Source organism: Malaya genurostris, chromosome 3 (assembly GCF_030247185.1).
Source record: "Malaya genurostris strain Urasoe2022 chromosome 3, Malgen_1.1, whole genome shotgun sequence".
In the NCBI taxonomy this organism is placed as follows: domain Eukaryota; kingdom Metazoa; phylum Arthropoda; class Insecta; order Diptera; family Culicidae; genus Malaya; species Malaya genurostris.
In genome coordinates this window covers 100244855-100264919 of record NC_080572.1, presented here as the reverse complement: position 1 = coordinate 100264919, position 20065 = coordinate 100244855, and the positions used below count along the sequence as shown (strand labels likewise).

General features: G+C 36.7%; 1 protein-coding gene across 2 annotated transcripts in view; it reads right to left on the bottom strand.

Annotated features, from left to right (window-relative positions):
- The window catches only part of LOC131437425 (putative uncharacterized protein DDB_G0277255), a 284777-nt gene that overhangs the window by 40406 nt on the left and 224306 nt on the right, over positions 1–20065 (bottom strand). For both annotated transcript variants that reach the window (XM_058606752.1, XM_058606754.1), the window contains one exon: positions 8230–8605. In XM_058606752.1, coding sequence (XP_058462735.1) covers positions 8230–8605 — 376 coding nt within the window. The remainder of the gene's footprint in view (positions 1–8229; positions 8606–20065) is intronic.

Sequence of the window (20065 nt, the reverse complement as noted above, 5' to 3'; positions counted from 1 at the left end):
GAACCCAAACTATTGTGATTTGATAATTATTATTCAATAAGTCGTTCAGACACTGTTTTATTTTGCCCAAGAAAAACGGTTCATTTTTGCCAGCAGCGTTTGAGCGAATGGCTTCAATTGCACTCAGACTATCTGTGAAGAGAAAATAATGGTTTGGAGATAATGTGACGATTACACTCAAACTGTAATGAACTGCTGCTAACTCTGCTATATAAACAGATGCAGGTTCTTGAAACCTAAATAAAGCCGAAACATTATTGTTGAATACAAAAAACCCAGTAGCCTCTTCAATTCGTGATCCGTCCGTGTAAAATATTTTCTCAGAGTCAATATGCCTGAACTTACTTGAAAATATTGTTGGGTTTTCCATCGAGCGTAGGTGATCCGGGATTCCACGCACTTCGCGCTGCATGGATGTGTCGAAAAATAAAGTTGAGTCAGGGACATTTAGGAGGCTGTCACGGATAGGAATATATCTTGAAGGGTTGATTTCCTGTGACATATGGTTAAAATATACTGTCATGAATCTTGTTTGAGATTGAAGCTCAACTAGCCTTTCGAAGTTATTAATAACCAGGGGATTCAGTACCTCACATCTTATTAGCAGCCGCGATGAAAGCTCCCAAAAACGATCCTTCAATGGAAAAACTCCCGCCAGAACTTAAAGACTCATTGTATGTGTCGAATGCATGCAGCCTAAAGCAATTCGCAAACAACGATACTGAATTCGCTCAAGTTTGATAATATAAGAGTATGCAGCGGAACGAAAGCAAACGCATCCATATTCCATCACTGAAAGTATCGTTGTCTGATACAATTTTATTAGATCTTCCGGATGAGCACCCCACCAAGATCTTGTTATTGTTCGAAGAAAATTTACTCTTTGTTGGTATTTTGTTATCAGAAACCTAATGTGTCCTCCCCACGTGCATTTGGAATCAAACCACACCCCAAGGTATTTGAAAGTCAAAACCTGTTGTATCATTCTTCCCATCATATGAAGCTGAAGCTGCGCGGGATCATGCTTTCGTGAAAAGACGACCAGCTCTGTTTTCTCCGCAGAGAAATCGATACCCAGATGAACAGCGAAAACGGACAATTTATCTAAGGTATCTTGCAATGGTTTTTGCAGATCAATAGCTTTGGGTCCAGTAACTGAAACCACGCCATCTGCCAATTGTCTTAATGTACATGGGGTTACTAGACAGCTGTCAATGTCATTCACGTAAAAATTATATAGGAGCGGACTGCGGCATGAGCCTTGCGGGAGACCCATGTAGCTAATTCTGAATGTTGCCAAATCGCCATGTGAAAAAAACATGCATTTCTCTGACAAAAGGTTGTGCAAATAATTATTCATAATCACTGGAAGTCCATGCTGATGGAGCTTGTCTGAAAAAACATCAATGGCATCTGAATCAAATGCTCATTTAATGTATAAAAATACAGATGCCATTTGTTGTTTTTGAGCGAAGACAATTTTAATGTTAGACGAAAGTAATGCAAGGTAATCATTGGTCCCTTTATTTCTTCGGAAGCCAAACTGAGTATCTGACAACAAACCGTTCGTCTCGACCCAAGTGTTGAGACGTCGAAGAATAATTTTTTCGAACAATTTTTTTATGCCGGACAACATTGCAATGAGTCTCTATGAGTTGTGATTGGAAGCTGATTTCCCCGGTTGGTATTTAATCCAGTTAACATTTTTTGTCAAATCATATGGAATATTAACTTAATTAGCAATGCCTTTGTTACTGCTATTTGAGATGATGATTGGTAAATGATCGCTACCGTGTAAATCAGGAAGTACTTTCAAGGTGCAATCTAGTCGAATTGAAGTCGAAAAAAGAGATAAATCTAATGCACTTGGACGTGCTGGAGGTCTTGGAATCCTTGTCGCAAATATTATATATTAAGGATGATCTGTTATCATTGTAAACGGAACCCCACATAATTCCGTTCGAATTGAAATCTCCCAGAATCAATCGTGGAGCAGGGAAGGCTTCGACCATTCCAGTAAGCTGTCGTTGTCCAACTTGAGCTCTTGGAGGAATATATACCGAAGCAATGCAAATGTCCTTTCCTTTAATGTTTATTTGACAAGCAACCACTTCTATGCTAGAAGTCGAAGGAATATTTAATCTATAAAACGAATAGCTTTTTTTAATTTTTAAAAGCACTCCGCCATACGGGGAGTCTCTATCGAGACGTATGAGGTTAAAGTCATTAAAATTTTAGACTATGTTTGATGTAAGCCATGTTTCACACAAAGCAAATACATCATATTTTTGACTATGCAACAAAACTTTAAATGAATCAAGCTTTGGCATGATGCTTCGACAATTCCACTGCAGGACAGTGATTGGATCATTTGCAGCGGAAGAAAAATTATCCATCAAACGATACAAAACCTGAGAGAACTGGCCATTGAGCTGATAACTGTTTCAAAAAAGTTCTAGCTATTGGAAGGAATGCTGTTATGATGGTCTTTAGAGGTTCAGAAAAATTGAATGCTGCGAAAATCCATTCTACAATTTCCGAAAACTTCAGTAATCCTGATGGTGGCTGTGAAACGGAGCCCACTGGATTATTGTCTTTTCTAGTGCTAGTTCCTGGATTGGTTTGTGAATTTGACAAACCAGAAGGCAAAGTTTTTGGTTTTAAATTTGGCTTTTTAGATTAAACACGGGGATTTTTTTTGAAGGTGTAATTTTAGGTGCCTTTTTTGGTACTTTGTGGTTTGGTAATCTCCTCTCAACAGACCTTTGAGGAGTGACAAATGAGGTATCTTCACTATTTCCGTCAGAGTCAGATTCCTCTAGCTCCGCATTTTTGGTTTCCAAAGGTGGGACATCAATGATCGTTTAAAGCATTTCTGCATATGTACGCTTAGACCGTGCTTTTAAAGAAAGCTTCATCTTGTCTTTACGCAACTTAAATGCAGCGCATACTGAAAGATCATGAGGACTCTCCTCGTCGATTAAATTGTTTCTTGAACAACTTTAAAAACTTGTGATGCAAACTGAAAGGTGAAACACCCGCACTAAACGTTCAACGCAATCGAACTGTCGATTGCAAAATCATCAAGGGGAGCACTCTATGAAATACTAGAAAAAAATTATCAATGAGCAAAGTTCTCAAACGATTTCGTGAACGAAAGGTGATGGAGGATTCAATTCCTCCGCATCTCTTATCGTCAATTTTATATGCCAATTCGTCAGTACTGTTATCATTGAAAATGATTCGGTTAAATAATCTGTGCACTATGCCCGATATCATTTCTTGTGGTAACTTGCTGGATATGCAGTGGATCGGCGATCTCTAGAAACTAGTTTCGGATTAACATTCCTTTCCTTCCTTAGTAACACAGCCTTTGATTGTGGTCAAAGTTTTATTCAATGAAACGTATAGACAGAAGACACAGCACAGTGAAAATGATCTGCCTCTTCCAAGAATTGTTTTGTTTATTTGTTTATTTGTTAGGAGCAGGGAAAAGCAGAGCAATATCCAAATAGTACAAATTTCAATCATTAGGTCTATCACGAAGTGCAATTCCAACTCAAAGTCTACTCCAACTCCGCCAAATTTACTATAACTTTGAGATCCAGATACATTGAAATGAAGCCTTTTCGGTTCATCTAACTCTATCATAATGAGAAGATGATAGTCATAGTCATAGATAGTGAGTCGAATGGTATATGACACTCGGCACTCCGGGCTTCGGTTAAAAAGTCGGATTTCACAGTGATTGCATAACATTTCTATATGAGAAAGGCAGAAGTGGTATGAGTGACACCCATTTGAAAAACCTGTTTTAATCCACCTAGTGGTGTAATGATGCCTTTCTCATTTCAATCGTACCATCCAATAACCGGAATCGGTTTTTTTACCGTCCGTTGATAAAAACTATCAATTGGAATAGATATGAAGAAGATTTAGAATTTTTTTACATTTCTCCGCTTTTTTCTGTGATGGTATAAAATTTTTAACACACTTTACCCTATATTTCCGGAACCGGAAGTCAGATCCGGATGAAATTCAAGAGTTACGCATGAGACCACAGGACCTTTCATTTTAATTTAAGCTTGTGAAAATCGGTCGCGCTATCTCTGAGAAAAGTTAGAACACATATTTTTATTTTTTTTGCACATTTTTTCCCATAACTCCGGAATCAAGAATCTGATACGTAACCCACAAACCACGCTTTTTTCCCTCGCTCAATTTTCTCGGAAATGGCGAAACCGATTTCAACTAGCTTAGGCTCGTTTGAAAGTTACTATTGGGTTGTTAATCAAATTCGCAGAGCCGGTGAAACATGTTAAGCCCAGGTGGGTAATTTTTCGTAGCAGGGAGACCGACCCACTATTTTGAAATATTATTTAGTCGATTTTTAAATAATATTTTGTTTCGATATAACTTTGCATGAGACACGTAAATTCGAAGCTTGAATCGTTTTCGATATTTTGTTTTTCTGATTTAAACGTGACCAAATTAAGCAGTCATCCGGAAAAAATGTGAGCAAGTTTTGATAATCGTTATGAATGAACACAAAATCAAAGTCCGACTGAACTGGGAGTGCTTTTATGATCGTATGCGAAAATCTTGGCATGAAAAAAATCTTTTCCAAATAGGTGCCTCGTTCGCTCACCATCTATCAAAAGCAACAACGCATCAACAATCCAGGTCGGCACTGTTTAGCCGCAATAAAAAGGATTTCTTGCGTTGGTATGAAATAGTGGACGAAACATGGATCTATCTTTTTTCTCCGGAGTTGTTTCAACATTTAAACGGTGAAAACGCAACAGGTAGCTGCAACAAGTATGGCGTCAGTTTTTAGATGCTCGAGGTATAATTAACGTCGACTATCTTGAAAAGGAAGTACCAACAAAAGTTTTTAGTTTTTAATGCGTTAGGAGTTATTAATGCGTTTGAAGTATGGATTCATAAAAAACGGCCTCATATGAAGCAGAAAAAAATCATCTTTAACCAAGACAATGCACCGTGCCACAAGTCAATGAAAATAATCGTCAAATTGAACGTATTGGGCACCGATCTGTTTCTTCACCCACCATATTCTCAATAACCTAGCCCACAGCGACTACTTGTCATTCGATGATCTGAGAGACTGAAGCCTATTTGAAGGCCATGTACAAATCATTCTAAAACTATGATATAAAAAATTTAGGTAATAAATAAAGAAATTATGCTCAAGAAATGTTGTTTTCCTAGTTAGTTCCTGGACTTTTTGGACGATGTGGAAGCAACCTTCTCTACGGCAGTATCGAACCGCACAGAGTGCCTGTTGATTCGACACTGAATTTGGTTTTCTGTGAGTAATTTTCTCAAATGCGAACGCACTCATTGAAGAGCAGAAATCATATGAAAAACCGTGAACTTATGTATACGAAACCGTCATATCAATTAGAGGAATGACAATGGTTTGAAAAACAGGGAGAAGTAGACATTGTTCGTGGTTGAGTTGTAGATGCTCAAAACCTAACCACTGTCTATATGGTTTTATTTCTATGTTTTGAATTTGCATCCCCGGTATAGAAAACAAAGACGCAATCCTACGTCAAAAGATTTTGAGTGATTTCATTTATGTGAAGATAAAGAATTGAAAGGCGAGATGTGACAAGGTTGATTTTAGCAAACTGAAATCTTTTACTAACTTACCTTTCGCAAGATGAGTTGAATTTAAGCATCTCATCAATGCAAATCACTCGAGTCTCTGGTACTTTCTACTTGCGGCTGCATTCTCGTACACAATTAATTCTTCACTATCTCTAATAGTGAAAAAGTAAAAATAGCATGATAGGTTTCCATCAGGTAGCGGTGAGTGCAGCGCTACTGAATACCGCATACAACCTAGGCTAAACAGCCAGCACACTGTGTTCTGGGGGCATAAGAAATAGTTCGAATAAACCTTTCATTCTGATGTTCAACTAGCTGTATAGAGATCGAGAAAAATATCCATACAGTGAAGAGCTCAATGTGTATAAGAATGCTGTCACAAGTAGAAACTGACAACTTCTGGTAACTTTACTTTTTCCGGTTAGTATAGTAAATGGTAAAAGACCTTTTTCGGTACTTTCCGGCATACCAGAGATTCGAGTGATTTCCATGAATGAGATGCTTAAACTCGATCCCTTTGGTTAAAGGTAAAAGTTAAGTCACTGAAAGATTTCTGCTTGCTCAAATAACCATTGTCACGCCTTACCTTTTTGTTGTACTTCTTCACATCCTTGCTCTACCTTGAGTACTAGCATTTTATAATTCTGATTTTACTTATTACTCTCAGTTACAATAAAACTATTTTTATTGTTATAAATGATGCTAATATTACTATTATTTTTCGTTAGAAATTTCAGGTGGGTAATTACCCACCTTTAGAATTTTCGGGTGTGTAGTACTACCCACCGTACTCACCTCTTTCACCGGCCTTGCAAATTCGAATATCACATGACTGATCGAATAAATGACGGAACCGACCGATCTTTTTTTATATGCTCAAATTTCTCGGAGATGACTAAATCAATTTCTAGGCTCATTTTATAGTTTTTTTTTCTATGCACATTTTTTCTGCAATTGGTTCAAATGCCTATTACTGTTGATACTTTCGGGTTCTGGAATGTTGCCGAATATGGAACGTAAGCTCCTGAAGCTTTTGTGAACTACCCAAATCAATCTGAATGAATTTGTGTCAAAATTAATTTTAAATTCGTGTCATAACCCACACCACTAAATGGATTGAAAAGAAATTTTTGAAATAAATATTCGGCGAATGAAATTTAATATAAAATTACTAAAGTAAAATCAAAGTAAAAAAACTGCCTAACTTTTTATATCTCAATTTATTTGGTGGTGAAGTAGTTTATATCGTTGGTGGTTCGCAATCAAATTTTCAATTGAAATGATGATTATCTCACAAAAGAACCTTTGATTAAAACATCGTGTAAATTTCATTAATTTATCTGTGTTGTTAAATAGGAAGAATATCTGTTGAAATTTGTTGATAAAGAATTTAAAGATTGGTATTTATTATTGTTAAAAGCTAGTTTTTGAGTCTATCTATTTCTTGGAACAATTTTTCCCCGAATAATAATTATTTTCACTGGAAAGCTAATTCAATTGAGCATAATCAAATTCACACTACCACCTCAATGCTGATGAGAATAAAGATTGACTTGAGCAAACCTGAATTGAGACAAATTGATTTGCCAAATAAAACATTCAAGTGAAAATGAATTTCAAATCTCTGTTTCGAGCACATTACTGGATATCTGTTGACTTATCAAAACACTTTTTAACGTTGATTGTAACCTAATTGGATGAATATAAATTGTTTTCAAATGGTTGACGGATTAAAAATATAGTGTTTATACTTGTCACGATGTGCAATCGAACGTTCAATGGTTTGTACAATAATTTACACAAAAACGAACGACATACCGACGGTGGTGGCGGTCAACTTAAAGGCCAACTCATGATAGCTTCCAATTGTGAATTTCAACAAATTTATGATGCCCTCACCTGAACAGTGATGAAGAATCACAACGGGGTTTGAATGTGTTTGAAATTGTTTGGGATTGACTCGAAGCCATTCTTTTTTTTTAGAAGAGATAACGTCGTCGTTACAGATTTCCGAAAATCAACACCCGATTATATTGATTGAACGTTAATCTTCGAGTAATTAGCAGAGCTTATGTGATAGCACTAAATAGCCCCACACTTAATTGATGAAGTATAGGTACTCTGAATGTTTGCACTTACGCGATCGCTGTCAGCTGATAAGATAGCATTTGCGCGAAGGAACGGGCGGTTGAAAGAGCAGTACGGTTGTTTTCGCTATCAGGCGAATGTTTTTGTGAGGCGGAGGTTCAGGGCCGCCGCAGGTATGCATTGAATTCGTGGAAGCCTTTACTATTCAACCTAATAGCGGACGCGTTTCTCTAATCGGCTTATCGCAAATATTGGGAACAGCAGGACAAGTCAAGGAGAATCACGACGGTGTCTTCCGTTCTTCGTGGAATTGCGTCGTTTATTGATTAGCGAAGTACTTACAGTTGAAAGCGATAATTATTGGGTATGAGAAAGGCTCGCAAAAATTCTCACATTCCAATGTAAAAACAAATTTTCAGTTCAATTTCCCATCGCTTGCAATTGACAACACTGATAGCACCGATAATAATTATATAACTTATCGAATCAATAACATCCCAAACTCACCTATCCACCAGCCGACCCTCGCTCAAACTCCGTTGGTAATCCGACATGTCCTTGTCCAGATCATCCGCGTCCCGCAGCCGGTAGGTTTCTCGCTTGTAGAGGCCAGTTCCAACCACACCGACAACGCCACCACCGCCGCCCACGCCACCTCCTGAATCGGACCGAATTGTGATCGGCACCCCTAGCCCGGTGCGAGGCAGTGTGGCATCCGTAGTGGAGCAACCGGATGTGGCAAAGTGAATGTGGGTTTGGCTTTTACCCAGCAGCTGCCGAGGTGTGGCATCAGCCGATGATACCGTTCGGCGTCGGAAGATTCGCCGTAAATTCCGAAGAGGGTGAAATCGCTTTCGGCGAGTGGTACTTGTGTCGCCGGGTCCTAAAATGAAACAGTAAAAGAAAACAAAGACATGGTTTCAACAAAATTGTACTACAAACATAACCGATAGCTGTAAAACTAATACAACGTCCACTCCACAGACGAACAGGAAGAAAAAATTCGAAGACCAGTAAGTGGAACAAATAAACATTGCTGGATAACTTTGCACACTTCTTCATCAATAGTTCGTGCCTATCTGTAAATCAACCACTCGAAGCTTATCTTGACTAGATAATGAAATGCGGCGTGTTGCTAGATATGACGTATAATGGATGACAGTAATCGTTCGGCTGTCTTATCACTGATCAATTATTCTTATTATAACTTCGGGTTACCCAGCGATAAGACGATTATCACGATGCTTTAGTACTGCTTGATTGAAATGCCATACTTTCTGACATATATAGCATTCTTAATAGCGAAAGTGAAATCCAGTTCACGAATGAAAAAACACTACTTGAAAATAGACTAGTGACAAGAGCAAGCTCCAGAGCATGCAAATTGTAAAAAATTGCACTGAACATATTCTTTTGCGATCTCCAGCAATATGGACAAGCAAAAACTTCACCAATCGTAGAAATCAAGCTATTTTCAAACATTTCAATTAAAAAATCAATGTAATGAATTCATTGTATTGATTAAATTGATTATAAAACTTTATTTTTATTCAATCCATCATTCATTGTGTTTTCTTCCTCGAAAAAAAAAACAAACGTTTTTTCCAGACCTTTTAAAGTTACGATAGAATTTGCTGCTTTGACATGTTTTCGCAAATAAAGCTTTGTCAGGACAGGATTCCAATTCTTCCCACTGAACTATTGCGTTTTTGAATCATGGATAGTACACGCCGCTGCAAGGATTCCCGAAAGTAAGCATCCGCTGTCATCGTATCGGTGGTTATAAATTGCTTCGAGAGCATTCCAAAGTCTCGAAATGCTTGCAAAACCATGGCATTTTCTGTAAAAATGGACAATTTTTGCCTTTCTCATAGAGAAAGGTTATGCAATCACTGTGAAAACCGACTTTTGAATCGAGGCCCGGAGGGCCGAGTGTCACATAGCATTCGAGTCAGTTCGTCGAGCACGCAAAATGTCTGTGTGTGTATGTTTGTGTATATGTGCGTATGTGTGTATGTAACGTTTTTTTGCACTAACTTTTCTCGGAAATGGCTAAACCGATTTTCACAAACTTAGATTCAAATGAAAGGTCTTGTGGTTCCATATAAAATTCCTGAATATTATTTGAATCCGACTTCCGGTTCCGGAATTATGGGGTACAATATGCAAAAAAATTGTGAAAATAGGTGCACTAACTTTTCTCAGAGATGCCTGAACCGATTTTCACAAACTTGAGTTCAAATGAAAGGTCTTGTAGTCCCCTACAAAATTCCTGAATATTGTTTGGATCCGACTTCCGGTCCCGGAGTTATGAGGTAAAATGTGCAAAAAAATGAAAATATGTTTTCAAGATTTTCTCATAGATGGCGCGACCGATTTTCATAAACTTAGGTTCAAATGGAAGGTCCTGTGGTCCCATACGTAATTCCTGAATTTCATCTGGATCCGACTTCCGGATCCGAAAATATAGGGTAAAGTGTGTGAAAAATTTTATACCATCACTGAAAAGGGCGAAAAACCGTAAAAAGTTTTCTAAATCTACCTCAAATCATCTCCAATTAATACTTTTTATCAGTAGACGGTTAAACAAACCGATTTCGGTTCTTCTTTTTAGGAATCGAAGAAAATTATTTTGAAGAATACCACAGTATTATATATGATAGTATGATTGATATGAGGAAGGCATCGTTACACCACTAGGTGGATTAAAACAGGTTTTTATTCAATATCATAATATAATTTTAAGGCACACTGCTTAAGCTCTAAGATGCCAAGAGTATTCACTAATCTTGATTACGACTAACTTAAAACTAGAATAGTATCATTATGTAATGTAGTATCGGGGTAGCGGATTCTCGAGAATTCAGCTTTCAGCTGGCGATCGGCAGTGGCCGGTGAATTTAATATTGCATGAGGGTCTTCCATATGGCGTTGGTGAATATCCATGTTGGTCGCATCCTTCGGTTCGTGTGGGTGCGCGGGAAACACACCCAGGCTACGAAGGCCCGGCGGGTGGCCCGCATGGTGGTCATCGACTGGAGCGGTCATCCGTGAGCGGTGAAGATTTTTTTTATTTAAAAGATATTTTTATTCAGGCCTATTTGCGTACAAGTTTTACGTGTCCGATTGAGCCGATTTTTTAAATATTTTTTTTTTTTTGAGTTGGATTTCGTTGTCACCCTTTTTCTAAGGGGAAAGGAGCTTCCATTTCCCTCCTGCGAGGATTGAGGGGCACTTCGTTCGTGGTTCGTCTCGTCATCCATTTCCGCATCGATGGTATTGTTGTCGATTTCCGTCTTCTAATCGTTGCTAGTTGCTGTAGATGCAGCTACTCTTGAAGATGGCTGGAGAGACATCCGTTCTGCCATAGGTAGCACTGCGTCAGCAATGCTAGGTACGGCGGCTCCGAACGTAAGGAACGACTGGTTCGACGACGAATGTAAACAGTTAGTGGCCGAGAAGCATGCAGCTTGGGCGAGCAAGCTGCAACACAGGACGAGAGCAAACGAGGAGCGATACAGACAGGCGCGTAACAGATAAAACTCGGTATCCCGTAGAAAAAGCGCCAACAGGAAGACCGAGATCGCGAAGCGATTGAACAGCTGTTCCGTACTAATGACACAAGGAAGTTCTACGAGAAGGTGAACCGTTCGCGCAGAGGCTATGTGCCACAGGCCGATATATGCAAGGACACCACGGACACGGGTATCTTCTCACGAACGACTGTCAGGTGATCGAGAGGTAGCGGCAGTATTTCGACGAGCACCTCAATGGCGATGTGGAGGAATACGAAAATAGCGGCGCGGTAAGGAACTTGGGAACGCGTGCGGAGGACGATAGACTGGCGGTCCCATTCCTCCAAGAAGTCGAGGAGGAGGTAAGCCGGTTGAAAAATAATAAGCCCGCTGGCGTTGACCAACTACCAAGCGAGCTACTAAAATACGGTGGTAATGCACTAGTGAAAGCACTGCACTGGGTCGTTACCAAGATCTGGGAGGACGAGATTTTACCGGAGGAATGGATGGAAGGAATCATGTGTCCCATCTACAAAAAGGGTGACAAGCTGAATTGCTGCAATTACCGCGCGATCACTCTGCTGAACGCCGCCTACAAGGTACTCTTCCAAATCGTATGCCGTCGACTTTCACCGATTGCAAACGAATTCGTGGGACAATATCAGGCAGGATTTATGGCGAACGCGCTACCACGGACCAAGTGCTCGCCATCCGCCAGGTGTTGCAAAAGTGTCGCGAATACAATGTGCTCACCCCGCGTTTTTGGTCTATTTTTCAGTCTATTTTTTTTTAAATATAACTAATTGAGTTTAATTATATCAGGTGTACAACTTTGCTTCAGCGTTTTTTTCCAAAATTAAAAGCTTTATGGCAAAAAAGTGCTTACAGATGTATTATTAAAAGTATTGTCCATCGCTAACGACAACTTTCTCCCATCTTTTCGTCAATTTTCGGATCCCGGCTCGAAAAAAGGAGAGCGGCGAGAATTGGGCACATAAACAGACATGCGTGAATAATACGAAAACAAGAACAACTGTCACTGAAACGGCGATGACAATTCGTTAGGCACTGTACACACTCACTTTAAAGGCATTATCATCTATGTATTTTGACCAGCCTCAGCCGGTACAGCCAACTATCGAAAAACGGCGGAAGCAAAGTTGTACACCTGACATGTACTAAAATTTGCTAACAAATCATTATTAATGATGATGTTAGTCGGATTAGATAATACGCACCATTGTGATTTTCAAGAGATGATTCACTCCAAAAATGTCCATCATAATTTGCTTCTAATAAAATAAATGAAATAAGTAATTTGCGTGGCATAGAATCTGTCAAAAAAAACTCGGGTTGCTGACTACCAGGCTCGCTCGAAAACATTAAGCAATTATTCAAATGTTTAATGGAGCTTACACAGATGGATTACCTCACTGACCAAATGATGAGTCAGGTTAGAATAAACGGCTCTCTGTAGAGTACGTAATCTAAACACCAATTATTGATCGCACTATGTTTACGTTCAAATACTTCACCAGTCCTGGATCAGCGAATAATTTCCAACTTTGATGAAGGTGATCCCATACTACTGATCGCTTAGTGAGTACGCGATATATAAATTTTACTCTGACACATGACATCACTTGCCATCGAGTAACAAACACTATTGATGACTCCTGAGGCGAAGAGAACTCCAGCAGTGCGACGTAGAATCAAACTAATAAACATCGAGGCGAATAGGTTGAGAACCCCACTCACATGAATCATGATGTAATCTTTAAACAAAACTAGAATTTAACTGATGGAGTAGGTGTTGAGTTTGTCATTTATTAAAAGAGGTCAAATCGGTTTCGCGCGTCGAGCACAACTTCTACTGTCCGTATGTTTGTTCTATTTCCAGAAAAAGTTCTTGTTTCATATGAGACAAACATGGTACTATATCCAATCTACCAAACGTGTAGTGTTTACTAGTTTTGGGGGAAAAAAATAAAACTATGCTCTTCAGTGGTATATCAGCAATATCTAAAGCTCATTTCCTTCCCGCTTGCGGTTGCGGTGGATTTATTACGCATTCGATAGCAAACAACTGTAATAAATCAAACAGACAAGTGCAACTGGTGATCTAATGGGCCAAACAAAACATGCTGGGCAGCTAAGGGTTCGAGAAAAGGTGCGAAACAATTCAACAGCTCTATTTGCTCTGTGTGGCGAACCTGAAACTTATGCGTTCGATTAAAGCGACTATTTCGCTACCTACTATTAAAAAAACAGTTTTGATCGTAAAGCAATGATAGTCAATTATACTACTGGTTAAGTCCGGCAACTACGCTGATATATAGTCACCGAACGAAATTGAATCGTTTCTCGTAATTACTGGTACTATTTGGTGGTTTAACACCGCCCACCAGTACACCGTTTCTGCTATTGATTGCCCCCTGAAAGCGTGTGATATGAAATTTCATGCGTGGTTAATCGGAAGCATTTCGAATTACCCGAGCCCTCAAAGGGTGAGAATCAGCTCTGCGCTTCACCGACTTGAAACGTTTGAATGAAATCAAAATCATTGAACAGTACGCGTTTACACTAGAAATTGCTTTCCAGTAGAAAATTGATCAAAATAATGAAACGAGATTCTCAGTGAGTTGCGTTGTGGTTCAAATTATTTAACTTCTTTGCTTTTTTTCTTCTGAAATGGCTTGAAACCGAAGATGTCTGCAGTCTGTAACTACACAAAACTGTTGAAGTGAAAAAAACCGCATTTCCAGATGTGGAATTCCACACCCAGACATTTTCAACGAATGAAGTTCAGTATATTCCATAATAGGGCTTCCGTCGCCCCAGCTCAACAGAACAATGGTTTGTTAGAATCCCAGTAATTTGTAAATGTAACCCCTTAAAAATTTGTCTACAATACGCAGTGAAATGGAGCATGTTTAAAATAACAATACTGCTAGTAGATTTTTAAAGTTGATTTATGATGATTTATAGCTGGAATATGATTGTTTTGAATTAATTTCTCCCTTCAGCATCAACAATGTTCGCTGTTTGATATTATTCAAAATTGTGGTCTAGGAGAATGAAAAAATAATGTTCCGGCTGGTTTTATTGTTGGAATAATAATGTTGGAATTTATTAGATGTCAACCAAAGTTGAGTTGATGTTATCGGCAATGCCGATATTGATTCAAATCTGCTATAGCTTCACACTCCGAAACAAATATGGTTCAATTTATTTTTGAACTTATTTGTGTCATGATACAACTAGGTTTACTGTTCAAATAAACTCTATTAGTTTTATATCTTATAAACCAGAACAATTCTCGCACGAATAAATCGAAGAAGTTTTTTTTTCGCGGATACTGTTTGTGTGCGTTTTATAAGTAAAATTTCACTTCCTAGAGGGAGTTTCAACGATTCAAGCATATGTATCGATAATTAATAATACTTTTGAAAATTTGCATAACTTAATATAACAACTTTTCTTACACCTTTACAAAAAAAAATAATATGTTTCAGAGATCTTGACTAGACTGCTGAAGCACCAAATCGTGGGGTACTAATTAAAATACCATAATAATTCGAGCACCTCGCGATAGAAGACAATAGAGCAATTCCAGGAATGAGTAGAAGAAAAAGTGACAAAATCAAAATCAACCTTCTCCGATTTGGATGAAACTTTGCACATGACTACAAATGGCAAACCATAAGTTTTGAACCGATTGAGAGGTCGATCCGACTCACGACTGATTTTTAAAAAGGGCGTATGTATTTTTGCATTTCACAAAAATTGCCTTTTTTCATTGGGTGTTCATGTAGTTTAGCCAAGCTTTCACGTCGTGCCATTCGCTTTAAATTACCCCCGAGTGCATCACATGGTCCTTTACCATGAGAAGTTGCAAAAAAATGTCACTCAGCATCAATGTTATACATTGATTTGAATTTACAGAGACTTGCAAAATTTTTCTGTTTTTGTAACTCGAAGCAGCTCCGTCAGACCTTAAATATAATTAAGAATTATTCATGTACATGTAATAATTGTAGATATAGCAAGCAAATAAACAATTCATGTAAATATAAAAAATGATGTTATAATTAAATATCCAAGTATCTCAAGAACAGCTACTTTGAGAAGAAAAGGATATCATGAACAAATTTATTGCCTTTAACATGTAGAATAATATTCTACTGTTTAAATATATCTGTAAATTGTTTTAGCTGTAACTTCTTCATTTTTCAAAAGGCACGGATGAGATAGCCATCAATCTGTAGGTTTTAATAAGAGTTTTAAAATAAAAATTATCAAAAAAAATCGAAACCCTGGTTTTTTTTAATTTAATTTTTTGGTTCATTTTGAAATTATTGAGAAAAAAGAACCAATTTTTTATATTTTTTAAAGTGCTCTATTGATTCCCTACAACTTCTTCCTGGACGCCATGTTTGTACGATGAACGGTTCCCGAATTACAACAAGACCCGTAAACTGTTTTAGCTGTATTTTTCTATATTTTTCAAAAGGCACGGACGGGATAGCCATCAATCTGTAGGTTTTAATAACAGCTTTAAAATGAAAATCTCAAAAAAAATCGAAACCCTGATTTTTTTTAAATTTAATTTTTTGGTTCATTTTGAAAAAATTGAGAAAAAAAATTGATTTTTTTAGTTTTCTTAGAGTGCCATTTCTGTACGATGGACGGTTTCCGAATTACAACGAGACTCGTGAACTGTTTTAGCTGTAACTTCATTTTTCAAAGAGCACGGATGGGATAGCCAATCTGTAGGTTTTAATTACAGCTTTAAAATAAAATTTATCAAAAAAAATTAAAACCACGCTTTATTTTATTTAACTTTTTCGGATTATTTTGAAACTATTGAGAAAAAATCAAAAAAAATTTTCAGTGTATATTTTTTTTATAGTACCAGTGTATATTTTTTTAGAGTGCCCAACTTCATCCTGAACGCCATTTTTGTACAATTAACGGTTTCAGAGTTACAACGATTTGAAAAAGGCAATTTTTGTGAAATGCAAAAATACATACGCCCTTTTTAAAAATCAGTCGTGAGTCGGATTGACCTCTCAATCGATTCAAGACTTATGGTTTGCCACACTGAAGCCAAGTGCAAAGTTTTATCCAAATCGGAGAAGGTCGAGTCTGATGATCTGCTAAGCATTTATAGAATTGCTCAATGTCAATCAAAAGTTTGGTTTTTATGAGCATGAAAACGAATATAAATCGAAAAAAAGTAGCACAATAAATTACCTTGAAAAATAGTTTGAAAGTAATCATTTCATTCTTAACAAAAAACAAAATGTAAGAGCAGTGGTCTCTCGTCCTCATGTGCATCTCGTGCATTGCACAACCGGTAAAATTCAGTGAAATTGTTTTTTGGATTCTCAATTGACTCGATGAAAGCAGGTCGGATGGTACTGAATATAAAATTATGAGCGATTTTATCCACAGCAATTTCACAAAATTTCAAGTACCTCTTGTCACTGTGTTAGTGTTTTTTTTCATGCACATGAATTACTGCACAAATTCAAGGAAAGAACGAATTACTCAGCTCAGCTCTAAGATTTGTTGTTCTCTCTGTCACGTTTAGCTCTGTGAGAACTTGTATGCATACCTTCAGGGGTGGGGGCTTCAGTGGTTTATGCTTATGGTGGTTGAAAACAAATTGCTGTCTCAGTTGTAACGTCAAAACGGTTTTATTGATGAAGTTATTGACAGATTTGCTCGATGTGCAGAGCGCCAAATGCTTCTGTTGTGTCGATGATACGACATAAGTTTAATAAAAAAATCCCGTCCAAAAGTATATCAATATTTCATTGTATTGAAAAACACAAACGAATATTCATTCCTCAATCGTTATCTTTCATTTACAACGGACTTTTACAACTGATTTCATACCACATAAGCAGTGCACAACCACTGTGTAAGACAATAACAAACAAAAGCGTAAGATGAAATAACACATATTGGTTTCATTTATTTCAACTAAAAAGTTTGTAAACTAAAATTGCCGCAATTATCAACTTTAACTAGAGTTCGTTTATGTAAAACTTATTTTTTAAATTGAATTTATTTATCAAAATATTGATTGAAACAAACTTTCTGTAATGTGGACATAACTCAAGTAACCATAAGCATTAAGCGATAGCACTAAAATGACATGAAATTTTAATGCGAAATAAAGTATATACAGTGAATTCACTGCGGGTACGCAGCATCAGAATTAGCTTGGTACGATTATAAAGTGCAAATATATATATATATATATATATATATATATATATATATATATATATATATATATATATATATATATATATATATATATATATATATATATATGTATATATATATATATATATATATATATATATATATATATATATATATATATATATATATATATATATATATATATATATATATATATATATATATATATATATACATATATATATATATATATATATATATATATATATATATATATATATATATATATATATATATATATATATATATATATATATATATATACATATATATATATATATATATATATATATATTGCACGACCATAAAAGATTTTATGCTGTAAATATTCACTCAGTGCTACTATCGATCAGGTATAATGTTCCCAAAGTACCAATATACGTTTTTTGTGGAAAATCTTGATAGTTCAGTTTACCCGACTAAAATACATAACTTGAATGTGAAGTTAAGATTCTTACCGAAGCGTCCACTCATCTTTGCCGAAATATCTCGATATTTTCAATTGATTCACTTAACATTTGTAAGACTTGTACTGAATCGGAAGACAACTAAGAACATTTAAAACCCTGACGGTGAACGGTCTGTAGAATTTATCCACTTTTCAAACATCTGTCAATGAATTACTGGATATTAGCACATCCTGTAGAAATATTACAAAAGACTCGTTTTCTGTTTATTGACATAAATATTTGTAGACAAACTGAAAACGAGTGTTTTGTAATATTTCAACAGGATTTGCTGATATCCAATAATTGGGTGACAGATGATTGAAAAGTGTTTTCAGTTTACTGACATAAACATTTGTACACAAATTATGTCACACAGATAAAAATCCGTTACCGGCACCATGATTGAAAATCTTGAAATCATGAATAAAAAGTCATGATTTCATGAGCAAAAGAATTGATATCATGAACAATAACACATCTTCCATTTTGCTCATGAAATTTCATGAGAAGACATGGTTCATGATTTCATGATTGAAAAATCATGGTACCGGCAAAAGATTTTTACCCGTACAGTAAACTGAAAACGAGTGTCTTGTAATATTCCTACAGGATTCTCTGATATCCAGTAACTCATTGACAGATGATTGAAAAGTGGATAAATTCTGCAGACCGTTCAGAAAAAATAATATTCTGCAGATCGTAACCGTAAAAAGATTCACTGAACACCTAAAGAGAAATTTTGTGTTTATTCCGTTACTCCAGAATCAGAAGGTAGATCTGAAAAAAATCATCAGAAAGGAAAAGAATAATAGAGCTTTCTTTTTAATCAAAATTTTTGAAAGCCATGTAAGGTGGTCTGGGAAAATCGAATTCATTTTGCGCATTTTACCCTGTTACTCCAGAACCCGAATGTGTTAATCGTAGAGCTGTGGAAGAAGCTTTTGAAGCTGCGTGGATAAGATTGGCTTTAAACTCTACCACGGCAAAGTACATGGTGACAGGTAGAGAACGAGTGTTGGATCCAATGTGAAAATTGATGTGATACGATATGAACTTGACGACGAGTTATAGCAGACACACTCGCTCTATACAAGTCATCGATCGTTAACAGCACAAAACAAATACAAACAAATCCTTATGTATCCCTGGAAGGATGCTGGTCGATCTGCAGGTGCCGAAATGCACATTTAATAAAACCTCCAACCCCCGAGAGAATTTAGAGATTTTATATAAGCAACACTTTTCCGAAGAAGGCAGAATGATTGGCAATATTTATGAGCAGAAGTAAATTCGGTACTCCATAAGAGATGCCAAACAATCTGCTTAAACCTTTTAGGACCAATACAGCAAGAATTTATTCAATTCCAGGAAGAATGATGACCCGCTCTGGCTGTAGCTCCTTACCACATTGGGTGAGAAACGATAAAATATTCATCCAGTTTAGCTCTTCATACTCGAATTCAACCATGTATGGGAAACCAAAAACCTGGAAACCTGGACCTGTGCATCTGTGTTAGAGACAACATTGAAGAGGAAGAATCCATAGAGATGGATGTGGATCAACTTAGAAAAGGTTTTACTATGTGTCATGCTGCAGCAACTCATTTCATCGACTTATATCTTAATACTGATAGAGTCATATCATTTGAAGTGGTGTAAGTTACTGTACTCGATATAAGGAAGAGTTAAAAAATTTGGTAAATCCGATGGCTACAGAGGTTATTTAGTTCTTCAACTCTACGAAATTCTCGATGATGTCAATGACGATGATGACAAAATAGCAGACGCAAAGGCTACGGGATTGAATATCTGAAGATTTAATCAGCATTCTATGGAACGACCGTTGATACTCCCATGAATTGTTAAATTAATGAGTTTTTGTTAATTTTCGAACTTAATGAACTCTTGTAATAGTTTTAAAATATACCATCAGTTTCATTATTTTAAAATTTTTCAACTTTGCTAAATGGAAGAGTGATTTTTATACTCTCATCAAAAACCGTGCTAGTTGCGAAAATCGTGCAAATGAAAACCACGTTAATTCTGGAACCTGTGTAAAAAATGCCGTTTAAAAAAACCGAACAAAACATGTGAAAAGGA